Source organism: Vigna unguiculata, chromosome 4, assembly GCF_037176805.1.
Source record: "Vigna unguiculata cultivar grain cowpea cultivar isolate G323 ecotype 2 chromosome 4, ASM3717680v1, whole genome shotgun sequence".
Taxonomy (NCBI): domain Eukaryota; kingdom Viridiplantae; phylum Streptophyta; class Magnoliopsida; order Fabales; family Fabaceae; genus Vigna; species Vigna unguiculata.
In genome coordinates this window covers 40,626,882-40,642,975 of record NC_140795.1, presented here as the reverse complement: position 1 = coordinate 40,642,975, position 16,094 = coordinate 40,626,882, and the positions used below count along the sequence as shown (strand labels likewise).

General features: G+C 35.2%; 1 protein-coding gene and 1 pseudogene across 1 annotated transcript; both read left to right on the top strand.

Moving 5' to 3' along the window:
• The first annotated feature begins 2,339 nt into the window (after positions 1-2,339).
• On the top strand, positions 2,340-4,001 carry LOC114180235 (U-box domain-containing protein 28 pseudogene; annotated as a pseudogene).
• A 2,643-nt stretch (positions 4,002-6,644) lies between these two features.
• Positions 6,645-9,284, top strand: LOC146887167 (uncharacterized). The gene is made up of 3 exons (XM_085672055.1): positions 6,645-7,782; positions 7,869-8,092; positions 8,516-9,284. The coding sequence occupies exons 1-3, from the start codon at positions 6,841-6,843 to the stop codon at positions 9,282-9,284; spliced, it is 1,935 nt and encodes a 644-aa protein (XP_085528181.1). The 5' UTR covers positions 6,645-6,840.
• Positions 9,285-16,094: the final 6,810 nt, after the last annotated feature.

The window sequence follows — 16,094 nt, the reverse complement described above, 5'->3', positions numbered from 1 at the left end:
GATATGTAATATGTTTCTCCAAATTATTTTCAGTTTAAAGTATTTCTACTTATATATTAAAACTAATAAAGTTTACTTAATAGTTAGTCATTCTTTTCAATTCATTAATAATATTAAGATGATTTATATTAGAAAAAAAATAACAGGACCTTGTAAAAAAACATATAATTTATTTGATACAGATTATAAATATTAAAGCAACAAATAATTTGGGTGGATAGAAGAATATATGCTCATGTTATCATCCAACAGGTTAAATATGATTTTCCAAAAATAAACGTTAATTTCAATTCAGTGGTGCTTGACTATAATTATTTTGATTATGTCAAACAATAGTAGGTGAAGTTCTTGAGTCAAGAGTGGTTGAGGTTTTGGGTATGTTGTTTATGGAAAACTTGCTTGTGACTTTAGCCGGTTGTTACTATCGAGTTGAGAACTTGTAGAATGAAGAAAACAAGGCTAGTCAACACAACTTTATGAAATTCCACAAAACCAGAGAGTTTTTGAGAATTCATTGACCACATTTTTTAAGGCAGGTATTCTGGCACAAGCATCACTCCCATGAACTTCTCTCTCTTATTATCATATAGACCAATTCAACTAACTCAACTTCCATTACTGTTTTGGGGTCTATTTACAGTAAGGTTGTTCTACCCAAAATAATTTAGTATTTTTAGAAATTACTCTAATATTCTTAGAGATATTATTTTAATAGACAATTGTCTGAACGGTACTTAATAATTTTAGAATATTAAAAAAAATTAAAATATTAAAAAAAAGTGAAAATGTGAATAAGTAACTATGGTAGATAATAACATTCAAGTTTATATCTTTTAAGTATTTATTCCTTACTTTTATTCATTGTGTGAGAACATTATGTGTATCTTTCTCTTTTTTTTATTTATCATGTTATCATGATTTTCTGTTTAAAAAAATCACTTTTCAACCTTTTAATGACTTGGTTTTAACTCTTATAACTATGCATTAATCATTCTTTTGAAAATAGACACAACTTAAAGGACAAGTTACATCCTTTTGTTGAAAAATATAAATATAAATATATATATATATATATATATATATATATATATATATATATATATATATATATATATATATATAAGATCATAATTACTCATAATCTCTTAATTACTTCTAATCATATTTATTATTCCAAGACGTTCTGGTTTTGATTTATTTCAAATGACCAGCAGCAAAAATTGTTTTGAGAAGCAATTAAAGTAATTTGAGTGTTAGCACAATAAAAGGCAGTCATGTAGTATAACAAAACTTAAGTGAATCATTGTCACTCGATATATCTTTATCTCTAACATTCGGTATTAGCTCATTTCCCCTAATCAAAATTAGATGCATGGGTAACACAATGGAAAAAACAAATAGAAACATCTAAAACCTACTTTCTCTCCTCACTATGGCAAAGGAAAAATAAAGCTTTTTTAGTTCATCAAAACAGGAAAGTAATTAGCCGAAACAAAAGCGTTCCATTACAGAAAATGGAAAAAATTATTGTAATATTCTTATTTATAAAAGATACTTATTCTCAAGTGGGTAATATTATTCAAAATATGCAAGTTGGTACTATATATTTAGCAATTCTAAGAAAACACTCTGTGAGACTTTGATAACTATACGTTCCCCTTTTTGCTTAGTTCTCATATACTCCTCTCTTGTACGTAACATATATATATATATATATATATATATATATATATATATATATATATATATATATATATATATATATATATATATATATATATATATATATAACTTCAATTTAGATGCTTTTAGATGCTAGCTAGCAGTATTATTTTGAATTTGATTCTCTGGAAACTTCTTTTACTGATTCTTTACTATATTTTACAATACACTAATTATTTTTAATTTTAATATTTTACAATATATTAATATATTTTTAATGTAGACAACACTAAAAAAACCAATAAAAAAATCTAAACTCTCATTCTTTACATCATTTTCAGGAGAGTTACCTTCTAAGCTAATTAATACCATTTCCAAATATATTCTACCCCACCTTAAAAATACTTATTGAACACATCAAATTTGGATGTCATATCCTAAACACTCTTAATATTCTCAGTTCTCAATTCAAAGCTATTTATGAAGTGTGACCATGGTTCAACCCTCCTTTCTTGGTTTAATAAATAATGAAAATGATTCATATGTGTTATCACAGAAGAAAATAGAAGAAAGAAAAGAAAATGGATGACCGTTTAAGTTAAGATGACCTAGTGAAACATCTGTACAAAACTGCACCTCAAAATTTTCAAAATATTTGAAGGATTGGTCAAACAATGAAAGATGTCGTTTTCCTCTTGAATACCACCCTTCTCACTCTGTCATATTTTTCCAGTTAGAGTCCCACTGTTATTAGAAACAAAAGTTTGACCAAAGACCACACACCCGTTTAAATGGACCACACTCTGTGTCAAGTGTGTGTATAATAATATCTCCTTTATCTTCTTACGCTCTGTGTTGTGCTGTGTGTGAGAAACCAAAGAGAAAGAAGCAGAAGAGAAAACAAAAGCATTGCTATTAAAGGAAAGAATGGCAAAGATAAGGGAGAAGTTATACATCACCGTTCCGAGTCTCTTTCGGTGCCCAATTTCAATGGACGTGATGCAATCCCCCGTGAGCCTCTGCACCGGCGTCACATACGATCGCACCAGCATTCAGCGCTGGCTTGACTCAGGACACGACACGTGTCCCGCCACCATGCAGGTTCTTCCCTCCAAAGACTTCATTCCCAATCTCACGCTTCACCGTCTCATCCGCCTGTGGCTCCTCTCCGCCGAACCTCCCTCGCCGGATTCCTCCGCCGACAACCTGCACTCCCTCCTCCGCCAAATCCAAACCGCCGACGATGACCTCGCCGGAACCCTCTCCAAAATCGCCGAATTCGCCACAACCTCTGGCGAAAATCGTCGGAAACTTGCCTACTTCCCCGGCTTCGACGCTGCCATCGTCCGCGCGCTGGCCAGGTGTAGTTCGCGGATAGACGCGTCTGAAAACGCGATTTACCTTCTCGACTCGGTCCTCCGAGAAAACGGAAATCCAGAGAAAATCCGAAGGCTAATTTTCGACGCTCGCCAACAATGCTTTGATTCGATGATTTTCGTTTTGCGAAACGGATCTACGAAATCGAAGATTGAAACGGTTAGAGTTTTGGAGTTTCTCGCGTGCGATTTTCAGTCCTCAAAATCCATCGCGGAAACGCAAGGACTGTTGTCTTCGGTAACAGGTTTTTTGAAGGACGGTGGAGAGGAGTTACGCGATGCCGTTTTGTTGTTTCTAGGCGTCGTTTCGGTGACTCGCTCCGCGAAGGTGGAACTAGTTAATTGCGGTGTTGTCGAATTGGTTTCGAAATTTTTACGAGAGTGTTCGTCGGCGAAGACGGCGGAGAGGTGTCTGAGGGTACTGGCGGTGCTGGCCACATGCGCGGAGGGGAGGGAGGCGATGGCAGCGGAGCCTTCATGTGCAGCGGCGGTAGTGGAGAGAGTGACGAAGGCGGCGAAGGCCGCGGCGGAGGACGCAGTGGTGGTGCTGTGGAGCTTGTGCTGTTTGAGCGGTAATGTGAAGGTGAGGGATGACGTGGCAAAGCGAAACGGTGTGGCAGTGATTTTATTGGTTATGCAGAGAGGGTGGGAGGAGCACGTGAGGAGCATGTGTGTGGATTTGATTAAGGTTTTGAAGGGTGCGTGCAAGAACAACGGGTTGGGGTTGGAACTAGGAACCTATGACACCAAAACCACTCATATCAAACCTTGCTAGTGTTGTAATGTTGATGAAACCAACTTTCCTTTTTTGGTAAATAGTTGAACCATCTTTTTAGCATGCTAACAAAAGAATGTTTCGTGTTCGTTTCACTCTTTTCTTTTATTGGAAAGAAAGAAACAAAAAAACCAAAATGTATATTGGTAGAGAATAATAATATTCCAATACAACAAACAGATTTGAAATTTTGGGTTTGAAGTTAAGTTTTGCATACGAGAAAGTTTTAGCTAATCAAGAACTTACGTAAACTAAAAATATAAGTTTTTATGACCTAAAGAATGTTTTAAACTTTTGGGTCATGGAGAAAACATCTACACATTCTTTCAACCACAAATAAGTTCTACAGTTTTCAATACTTTACACTAATAACAAGGAAAAAAAATGTTGTATGTTAACTTGTGTATGCATATAACAAAATAACTTGGTATTGTATTTTCTTTAAAAGATTTCATGTTCAAAGGAACTGTGAGACGTGGATTTGTAATATTCATTTGTGTTTGTTTCATGTGCTTTGAGAACGAAGGAATGAGTGAATTTGCGGAATTATTACATGATGTTGTCTCGCTTGAGATGAGGAGATTTGTGGTTGAGAATTGTATTTTTACACTAATGTCCTTAGTTTTTACAAAGTTTTATAAGTGTGAGGGAATTAATTAAATAGATTCTACATTTTTCATTAGAATCGATTCCCATTTTCGTTACAATCAATTCTTGATTGTGGTTTGCAAAATAGGGTGATCATGTTGGTGGATGCCACCAATACTTCACTTGAACAAGCGAAAAATGTCAATGACAAATTTGATAGCCTTTGCATTTCCTTATGTAGGGGCTTTGCTCTAGAAGCTTCAAAAATGAAAAAGGTAGGTGTGTTGATCATGTGTCATACTAGGAAAGTGTAGCATTATTATTATTATATATTATAATATATATATATATATATATATATATATATATATATATATATATATATATATATATAATATTAATTTTAACTATAAGGGTAAAATAGTAATCTTACATTTTAATCTATTACAACTTAATTTTTTACCTATCACATCAATCAAATCATTCACAAACTTTCATAAACTCCACCCTCAAATCCATTCGTTTTTATCTCTAAATCCCTTAAAAGAAACAACACAAATTTTACCTTCAAATCTAACTCAAATTCATTTATTCATCCTCGTTCTGAACAATGAGAGAGATAGAATGTTAATATAAGGTATAAATACTGATTAGGTACCCAAACTTTTTCTGAATGTTCATTTTGGTACCCGAACTTTCTGAATGTTCAATTTAGTACCCAAACTTTTTAAACGGGTTAATTTTAGTACCTTCCGTTAAATACCATTTAACGTCGTTTGAGACCTGTTGAGCTGGCACAGTGGAACAGATACGTGGCAGAATCAGTGGGTGTGCACGTGGATTAAGATGTAAAAAAAAGTAATTAAGTAATAAAAGCAAAAGTAAAAATTTGTGGTTCGTGTTTTCTGAGTGAATTGGGGTAAATATTACGTTGAGAGAGAATTAGGGCACAGGACATTAGAGAGAATTAGGGCACAACACATGAAATTGGGTGGAGAAGGAAAAATCAGGGCAGAAAGCGGAAAGCGAAAATTGGGATTGTGGTTCGACGATCGGCGAAGTTGGGAAGAAGAAGGTTCGGCAGTGGAAGACGACGAAGGGGAATCTTTGGCAGTCGTGGAAGGTGAGTTTTCTTTTGTGCTTTTTGTCTTCGTGCTGATGAATGTGTGTTGATGAATGTGTGTTGTTGTTTTATATGTTCGAAGTTGTACTCGTTTTGGGGTTTGTATTATATTGCATAAATGTTGTGGGGGGTGGGTTCTGTTGTGGGGGGTTCTGTTGTGGGGGGTTGTGTTGTGGGGGTCCTTTCTGTGAAGTGTAAAGTAAAGTATGCGGTGGGTGGGTGGCTTGTGGTCCCCTTTATGACTTTATACTGTTTTTTTTGTGGTATGGTTGTAATTTGTGGCGTTTTTTTGGGTATTCTTATTTGACAGGGTCAGTGATTTTACTATATTGGTTGTGATGTCTGATGATTGTTTTGAAGTTGTACTCCACCATGGTGGCCATTTTATACAAACTGATAGGTTAACTTATAGTGATGGGTTAACAGCTACATGGGTATGTGACCCGGATTGGTGGAGTTTTTTTGAGATTAAAGGGAAACTGAAAGAGATGGGTTATCATGCTGTGAAGGAATTGTGGTATAAAGTTGGAAAAGGATCAGTGTTACAAAATAAGTTGAAGTTGTTGTGTGATGATAAAGGAGCATTGCACATGGCAGATATTGCTCGAAGAAATGGGAATGTGCACTTGTTTGTAGTACACACAGTTTCTGAGGCTGAAGTAGTTGATAACTTTTTGGAATACTACCCCTTAGGTGATGACAATGTAGAAACTGGTCATGGAAATGTTGAGGTACAGGGGCAGATGGATTGTGATAGTGCTTGTGTAGGTGGCAATAATGGGGAGGCTGAATTGCAGGATGGTGGTAATAATGACAAAGAAGTTCACTCTGAACAGCCCGATGGAGGTGATAAGGTTGTGGATCCTGAATTACAGGATGATGCTAATAATGAGACATGCAAAGATGGGATGGAGGATGATGGTAATAACCCGGATGAAGTTGGGTATGATAAGGTGGATGGAGGTGATAAAGATAGAATGGATGATGATGTGCAGGGTGATAAAGATAGAATGGATGATGATGTGCAGGGTGATAAAGATAGAATGGATGATGATGTGCAGGGTGATAAAGATAGAATGGATGATAATGTGCAGGGTGATATGGAGGGACGTCATGATGAGGGAGTTGATGATGTTGAAGTCCACAGTTGGACTGAATCAGAACCTGATATTGCTGATGCTACAGGGGATCAGGAATTAGAAGGTTTAGTTGATGTCAATGTTGCTTATGATGGAGATGCTACACATGACCATAACTTGTGTGAGGGCAGTGTTGAAGTAGATCTGTATTTCAGTGAGGGAAGTCAGGAAAGTGAAATGGGATTATCTGATAACGAATGGGTGTCAGACCACTTGGACAGTGGTGAAGAAAGTGAGGACACAGTGGGGAAAGAAGAAAACACTAAGTCAAGCTTCATGAACTTTCGGATGCCAATAAACATGGAAGATTATCAGTGGGAAATTGGTACATATTTCATAGATAAGGCCCAATTTGTAGATGCAATTAGGACGTATGGTGTGCATTCTGGTTTGAAATTGAAAATTCAAAGAAATGATAACCGCAGACTTAGAGTTATTTGTTTAGGAGCTAAGGGAAAATGTAAATGGTTTGCATATTGTGGATATGTTCCTGCTAAAAACATTTGGCAACTAAGGAAAGTAGTTGACAAACACACATGTAGTAGAGAGTTCAATGTGAATTTAATAAATGCAAAGTGGCTAAGTGGGCAGATGAAAAACACAATTAGAGATAATCCAAGGACTAGGGCTGTGGATATTCGTAAGAAGATATCAAGAAAGTGGAACGTGAATGTGAGTAAGTCAGTGTCACGTAGGGCAAGGGCATTGGCCAATGAGGAAGTTGAAGGTTCTTTTAAAGAACAATTTAAAAGAATATATGATTATGCCCATGAAATTCTGAGATCTAATCCGGGATCAACTGCAAAGGTTAAAGTTGATACAATTGAAGGGAAAACATACTTTATGAGATTTTATATATGTCTTAAAGCCTGCAAGGATAGTTTTTTTTGTTGTCGACCTATTATTGGTTTGGATGGGTGTTTTCTCAAAGGGAGATATGGAGGTGAATTGTTGACAGCTATTGGAAGGGATGCAAATGATCAAATGCTGCCAATTGCATGGGCTGTGGTGGAAGTAGAAAATAAAGATACATGGAGTTGGTTCTTGGAATTGTTAGTTGATGATCTTGGTGGTCCCAATATATGTTCTTCCATCACTTTCATGTCAGACCAGCAAAAGGTATCAACCATATCGATTAAACACTTTTTTGTTTTTCATTTATCAACCATATGGATTAAACACTTATGAAGTGAATTGTTGAATAGGGTTTGTTGCCTGCTATACAAGACCTTTTGCCAGGAGCTGATCAGAGATTTTGCATGCGTCACTTATATGCAAACTTTAGGAAAAAATTCCCAGGAAAAAATCTGAAAAATCTGATGTGGCAGGCTGCAGTCAGTACTTATCCACAACAATGGGAAACAACTATGCGGATGATTAAAGAAGTTAACTTGGACGCATTCAAGCATCTAATAGCCATACCCCCTAGGTAACTGAACTTATACAATATTGCTGTCACTTTAACATTGTCGATACATTCTTATACATTGTTCTCATTTTTGTGCATAAATAGGTATTGGTCTAGGTCCAGGTTCAACCCAAGACCCATGTCTGATACATTAGTGAATAATATGAGTGAGGCTTTCAACAATGTAATTGTAGAGGCGAGGACCAAGCCTATCATAAGTATGATGGAACAAATTAGAGGTTACTTGATGGATAGATGAGCTACAAACAGATCAAAGGTGACTGCTGCAGAAGGGCCAATCTGCCCGAAAATTAAATCAAGAATGAAACAGGAATCTAAAGAAACCAAAAACTGGTTACCAAGGTATTTGCTATTTGCTATTTGCTATTTGCTGTTGTATACATACATTTTAAGTGGTGAACAACTTTGCTTTTATCATGGTAGGTGGTCTGCAGAAAAAAATTTTGAGGTTAGGCACACATTCAATGGGGAGAAATATGTTGTCAACCTAGATACAAGGGACTGCAGCTGTAGGAAATGGAGTATCACAGGGCTCCCTTGCTGTCACTCATTGGCTGCAATGAAATTCCTGAATTTGGATGAAGAAGACTTCATACCTTTATGCTTCAAGATGTCAACATATGAGGAGACTTACCAGCCAATAATATACCCAACCAATGGACAACACCAGTGGGATGTCACAGAATATCCAGATGTTTTACCTCCACAAAAAAGAATCCTACCAGGCAGGCCAAAGAAGAAAAGACGTCTAGAAGCTTGGGAGTTAAAGAAGAAAGATAAAAATGTTATATCTGTGAATAGATCAGGTGTAAGAAAAAAATGTGGCATATGTATGCAAATTGGCCACTTCAGAAAAACTTGCCCCCTACGGCCTAAAGAATATGGACCTGAACCTGCACCACATTCTGCACCAAAATCTGCTACTGCACCTACACCAGATACTGCACCAGAATCTGCTACTGCACCTACACCAGCTTCTGTACCAGACTCTGCACCTGCACCCACACCAGCTTCTGCACCTGCAACTACACCAGAATTTGTAACACAGGCTGCATCTGCTTCTGAATTACCTGCACCTGCATCTACAACACAGCCTGCACCTGCAACCACATCACAGTCTGCAACACAGAATGGACCTCCACCACCTTCTACAACACATGAACAAGCAACACAGATAACTCATGGAACATAATCATCCCAACCAGTCCACCAAAATCTCATTCCTCAACCAACACGTGGCAGACCTTTTTCAAGGCAAAAACTCCAGCATAGGAGAGGCGTTGTATGGAAACCATGACTTTAGGATTAGTTTTAAGAATTCAGGATGCACTTTTTGTAATGACTTTAAGTCTGCAACTTCACTAGAAGTATTTCATATGTATTATGTTATTTTGGATTGGTATAGTCTGCAACTTCACTTGAAGTATAGTCTGCAACTTCACTTGAAGTGTTACCAATACTTTTGTCGGATGTTTGTTATCCATACCTATGAACAATGTCCTTTTGTTATATCATATTTGATATTCAATGAATTTGTGGCAACTTATCCTGCTTTTGTTCAAATTTACATTTCTTTCTTGTTATTTCAGCCCATGTAACATTTCAAATACCAGAAAAATAAATGCAGCACTTTAAAAGATGGTTCCCATTTTTCATAACTCCGAACTTTAATTCATTTCATTAAATTTCATATTACAAAATAACCTTCCACACACCTAAAGTCAAACAACTTTAAACAGCTAATCTTTCACTACAGCTAATCTATCACTACACAATTTTAAACAGCTAATCTTTCACTACAATATCAGTCTACATCAACATCATGGATACTAAAATCAGATTCACTACAACCAATACACACACCAATCCAATTAACAAGTTCACCCACTTTCTCCATCCCTTAACTTCTTTCTCTAGAATATAAATCTTTTGCCTTTGCCTCAGAATAATTGCATCTTTTTCGTCATCACCATCTTCAATGCACCATTTAAAGAAAATGCACCCATAACAACCTTCACTTCCACCCTGTTCTTCAAAAAACAACACAACAAAGAATTACTTTACTATGCAACTATCTCCAAACACAAACATAAACTTACCCAAAAAATTAACACCATATGACTAACCTTGAAATTAGGGCATCCCCAAAACTGCCTCCCACCATTCTTGATTGTTCTAGCTGTTCTCAGCACAGCTGCCACTCCACAATTGCATGTGGGTGCTTCACCCAAGCCTCTACAGCCACCACTACTACAGCATGAGCTTTGATTTCGCATCACCCGTGAATTGTGAGAGCAAGAAGAAGAGGATTGAACCCTTGACATCTCTTCACCCTTTCAGAAAAACCAGAAGAGGAGAAATCTAAAATTAGGCCAACCTCCACAACAAAAGGGGCACTTTAATTTGATCCCAAATAAATACAATCCAAGTCATTTTATGCGAACCCTTATGTCTGCCACGTATCTGTTGCACACTGCCAGCACAACAGGTCCCAAACGGCGTCAAAGTGTATTTAACGGAAGGTACTAAAATAATCCTCTTTAAAAAGTTTGGGTACTAAATTGAATATTCAGAAAGTTCGGGTACCAAAATGAACATTCAGAAAAAGTTTGGGTACCAAATCAGTATTTATACCTTAATATAATATTGAAGGTGCAAAAGAGTACTTGGTGAAGCCAAGCCAATTTTCCCTCGTGTTGGGGTTAAGTGCATATGTATATCTTTTACAATAATCTAAAAATGCATATTTATATGTTGAAATAATTAGTTTGGATCTAAAACTTAGTATGTTTTAATAACTTTAGATAGTTCTTTTGTTAGATTACATTTGGGTTAAATGTGTTTTTAATCTTTGAAATTTTATGTGAATTTGGACTTTGTTTTTGTGTGAAACTTTGAATCACTTTCATCTTCAAACTTTATTAATGAATGGATAATGTTTTCGTCATCCAACGACGTTAAACATTTGTTGATGTGACAAACGACATTGCATAGTAAAAGTCAATGTGATTGTGTATATTGGCATTGTGTTTTAGAAAGTACCATATGTGTCTCTCTATGGTGTCTTCACTACAAGAAAATCATATATTATCGACCGACACAATTCATCGAAAATAACAAAAATTTGTTGGTAATTTGAGTTTATCAACGAATTATTGACGATAAAAAATTTGTTGGTAAATGGTCATTGTTAAAATTTACCAATAGGTTGTGAAATCTGTTAGTAATTATTGACAACAAAACTGTTGATAGTAGGTAATTACTTATTGATTATGGCTGTTAGTAAATTCTATCAATAAATAATGAAAACCCATTTAAGGAGTTGCAACATGGATTAGTGGAAAAACGCAATCCTTTTCCTTGATTATAAATATACGATTAGGAGTAGTATATTTTGTATAGGATTAAACTTTTTTTTTTTTGTAATGAGTCTTTTCATAAGGCCTTGTATTTGGGCTAAACATATATTTCTTTTGGGGTTTATATTTTGGCCATTGTTTAGAAGTTTGATGAATTTAATCAATTATGTAAATACTATAATCAATTAAATCAGGCAACATCTACAAATTTATAGTTTTGAGACTTTTAATGTTATTGTTTATGATCCTTGTAACTAATTGTAATAATTGTGTTTTTAACATTTTAATGCATTGGAAGTCCTTTGTAGAAATTAAAGGATAGTCCTTTCTTTACTTGGTAAGAGTTTTCTACTATAAACTTATTGGAGGAGTTTTATTTCCTAAGGTAAAATGGGTTGAAATTTAAAGTGGCCAATACAATTGGATACATGTTGTTGTGTTAAAGATTGAAGGAGACTCTCTCTTAGAGAAGAAAAACTTCAAGAAATTTTTTGTATATCTTGGTTATTGTAGAAACTCAATTGTTTCTCAAGGTGAAAATATAAGGCCATAAAAGACAAGTGAGATGGAGATTAATGAAAGGCTTCTAGCATTTATTCTTGTATGGATGTTGGTGTCTAAGGGGAACAATCATCTCAACTTTCAGAAGATGATATTTTGTTGATATATGCACAGGAGAATGACATTCAGTTGCATTGACCTACTATCTTCTCAGATGTCTTGATCAAAGCAAAAAGATTATTTACTTGTCATCTTTCTTTTTTTGTTTTTTTATGAAAAGTTTGCAGCATTATAGGATGAAGTTGGAGGGTGAAAATGCAATTATTATGTAGTCCTGAAATAAAATTGGAGAATTTTCTTTACATAAAATAGAGATGATTAAGAGAATCAACTGATAGTCTTTTAAGAACAAAAGATCTTACTTAATAACTACAATGTGTTCAATAACTTGCCCAAAAATAATAAAAGTCTTTTATCCTTTTTGAACTCATTTTTATTATAAGTAATTTTTATTTATTTATAGATATAATTCAATTAATTAAAAAGTAGTTAAGTTTAAAAGATGATTAAATAAAAAAATTAATAAATTTAAATAGAAGGCTACTTCAAAAATAATTATTTTAATATAAAAAAATATTTAGAGGATAAAAAATTCCTTCTATACTAGTATAGATACTCTTAGACAAATATATATATATATATATATATATATATATATATATATATATATATAAAGGTTTTTTAAATTTTTATTAATTGATTTTAAAATTGTAAAATTTATTTTATTTTCTTGTATCAAAATAAAATATTTGATTAATTGTTTTGAAACATACGAAATTATTAATTATTGTTTCATTTAAATTTAAATTTAGATTCTTTATTTTAATTGATAGAATTGATTTTGAAAAAGTTGTATATTAAAGTATTACAAAATATATAAATAACTTAAAAATATTGCACAAATTTATTTTTTAAAATATGTGAATAACTTAAAAATAATAAATTAATAAAATGTTACTATTCAAATTTACGCAATAGAAAATTTTAGAGTTAAATATGTTTTTGGTCCCTCAAGTTTCAGCGAAATTTGGAATTAGTCCCTCATCAAAACTTTTGACCAATTTAGTCCTTCATCTTTCAAAATGCGTGAATTTAGTCCTTTTAACCAAATTTTGTTAAGTTTATCTGACGTTTCAAGCGCATTTCATGATAGTATTTAAATTATTTACACTTTTTGACACATTTTTTCTTCAATATTAACTTAAATACTATCATGAAATGTGCTTAAAACGTCAGATAAACTTAACAAAATTTGATTAAAAGGACTAAATTCACGCATTTTGAAAGATGAAGGACTAAATTGGTATAAAGTTTTGATGAGGGACTAATTCCAAAATTCACTGAAACTTGAGGGACCAAAAACATATTTAACCCAAAATTTTAATTATATTTATATAATAAAATATTTTAATTTTTTAATACTCTAGTAGCTCGATAAAATACTAGTTTTTTTGTATAATTACTCGTATAGTACCCAGTTTGGAGCTAGTGTGTCAAATAGGTACCCGGTTTAAAAAAGTGTCAATTGCATCCCAATTTTTTGAAAAAAGTGCTTCAATTAGGCCCCTTTCAAACGGAGTTGATTAACATCGTTAGTCAACGTGCCACGTGTCAGTTTGTGATTTTTTTGATTTTTTTAATTTTTTTTTTAAATTTATAATTTTTTTTTATTTTTTTGAAAATAAAAAAAAATGTCAAGTGTCAAGTCCATGTGTGTGACACGTGACATTGTCAGTGCCACATGACATTGCAATGCCACATGTTAGTGTCACTACCAGATGTCATTGTGTTGATTTCGATTTAGTCCCTATATATGTCTTTTTGTTTCAATTTAGTACCCAAGTATATCTGATTCAATTTTGTCCCAAATTTTTTTAATAATTAAAATATTTTTGTAATCCATTTTTTATAAGATTAAAAATAATTAAGTATAAATATTTTTACAAAATTAAATACTAATACTTATATTGTTTCTCTCAATTTTAGACCAAATTTATTATTTGTAAAATGTAAGGCCCATTAAAAATATTTCCATTTCTCCCTGCCCTATATTTTAAGGGGTTGTCCTGGTAAGTGGGCCTAAGGGTTGGCCCAGTAGATAAAAACCATCTTTCTTTGCCCTAAGCCTCGCTTTTCGCTCATTTTCACAGAACCTAGGTCTGCAGCCGTCAACCCCTCTGCTAGGGTTTATTCACAGTCACGTTGAGCTAAGGGAGATTGGTACTCCATGTAAGTATTCCTTCCTGTTTGTACTGGTCCCTCTTCACCTTATCGAAACTTCAGTTGAGAGCCTCTACTAACTCCATCTTCTGGTTTTGTCCCACTCTGTTTTCAGCCCCATAGTTCGTCCTTAGAAGCCGTTGTGCCTGTGGTTGTGCCGCCAGGATCTCTACTAAGCTTTTCTAGGTACGGGAAGTTAGGGTTTCGAGTTCGAGTTGTCCCTAATCTATTTTTGGGTTGTCTTTGATCTGTTTGAACCTGCTGGATGTTTGTATGGATAAATCGCTATCTGTGGTGCGTGGGATATCTTGTATGATTGAAGGGTTTGGAAAATTGTATCTGCTGCAGGTGAATCCAGGGCGAGACCTGGTAATCTCGCACAAGCAAGTCGAACTCGCCTAAGCTAGTCTGGCAGAGGCTTGCCCAAGCCTTTTTCGCCCAAGGTCGCCCAGGCGGCCAACTCTTTAATTTTGAGCGAGCAGACAACTCGCCCAGGCGGGAGGGGTCTCGCCTAAGCGAGATCCCGCGCTGTTTCCTGTTCCTGTTTTGAGCCCTCGCCTAGGCGGAGGGGGAACTCGCCTGAGCGAGACCCCTCAGCCTGAGCGAGGTGCTGGGCGAGACAACGCTGTGTTTGGATGTTTGTTTATTTCTGGATGATCTATTTTGGTTGGGTATGAATGTTATGATGAGGGACATGTATATAATGGAGTGTGATGTATACGTAGCATGATTCATGAATTATAAATGATGTGTTTGGTATGAGTATTGACATGTGAACTAAATGAGATTTGGTGTTGTTAAAGTGGCATGATAATGAGATGAGTTGGATTCTATGTACATGGATGGATTATGATAAGTTGGAATGGGTTGGATCTGGAAATTGAAAGGTAACGACTTTAAAGGTTGATATAATGAGGGTATCTTTGCATGGTGAATATTATTTGATTGTATGATCGTATTTTGTCTGTTTCAGCGCATAATTCCTTGGGGTCTCTAGGTGAGACTTTCAGGGTCGCGCTTCAGTGGTCGGGACGTAATTCCATGGCCCCTGTTAGTGGGTGTTCATGGTGGTGCCCCATATGTATAACTAGGTAAGGATTTGAGGTAAGGTTGCATCCTGACACTCTGAGGAGTCAGTTAGTCTCACCTAGAGCGGACTGACTCCTGTGGTGAGAGTAGCAGGAGGCCTGAAATTCACTAAGGGCTAACCTTGTGGTGAGGGAAAATTGATCCATCATAAGACTTGTAACACATAGCTCGGGGGTGAGCAGAGGTATCCACCACAAGTGCAAGCATCCGCTGAATCCGACTAAGTTATACGTATTCGGATGAGTCGAGTCGAGTCGTAGTGTATTGAATGAAAGGTCATAACATGCTTGGTTGTTGTATGGATATGGGATGGTGAAAATATATTTGATTATATGATGAATATGTTGTCGGCTCTAGCTTACCCGTTTTGTTGCATGGTTGTATTGTATGTGGCTGTTCTTTCTTGCGATGATCATCAATTTGATTGATGGGAGCAGATGGGCGAGGTTCTCGTGGTCAACAAGGGAATGGTGATTCCGCTGCTTAGCCATCTGGGCTGGAGTTATTTTCTTCGTGATTTCTTTAGGGCTATGACCCATGTATCGCTTTATGCATTTCTACTCTATACTCTTTGTTAGACTTGTTTCTGGTTTTCCGTTGGCATCGTGGTGTGCCCAGGTTGTAGGGGTTGCGATAAGGACCCCAAGGCTACGCTACTGTACTATCGTTGCATGACGTTTCCTTTAATTTCGTTTAATAATTAAATGGGACGTTACATATAAATGTTATACTAGTATTTTTTATTAAAAACGACTTTTTAACATATTACTTTA

Excerpts from the sequence above, each read along its gene's own strand:
- LOC146887167 (XM_085672055.1), top strand. The coding sequence starts at position 6,841 with ATGGGATTATCTGATAACGAATGGGTGTCAGACCACTTGGACAGTGGT. Across the intron at positions 7,783-7,868 it reads TCATGTCAGACCAGCAAAAG|GGTTTGTTGCCTGCTATACA; the intron begins GTATCAACCATA and ends ATTGTTGAATAG. Across the intron at positions 8,093-8,515 it reads CTAATAGCCATACCCCCTAG|GTGGTCTGCAGAAAAAAATT; the intron begins GTAACTGAACTT and ends TTATCATGGTAG.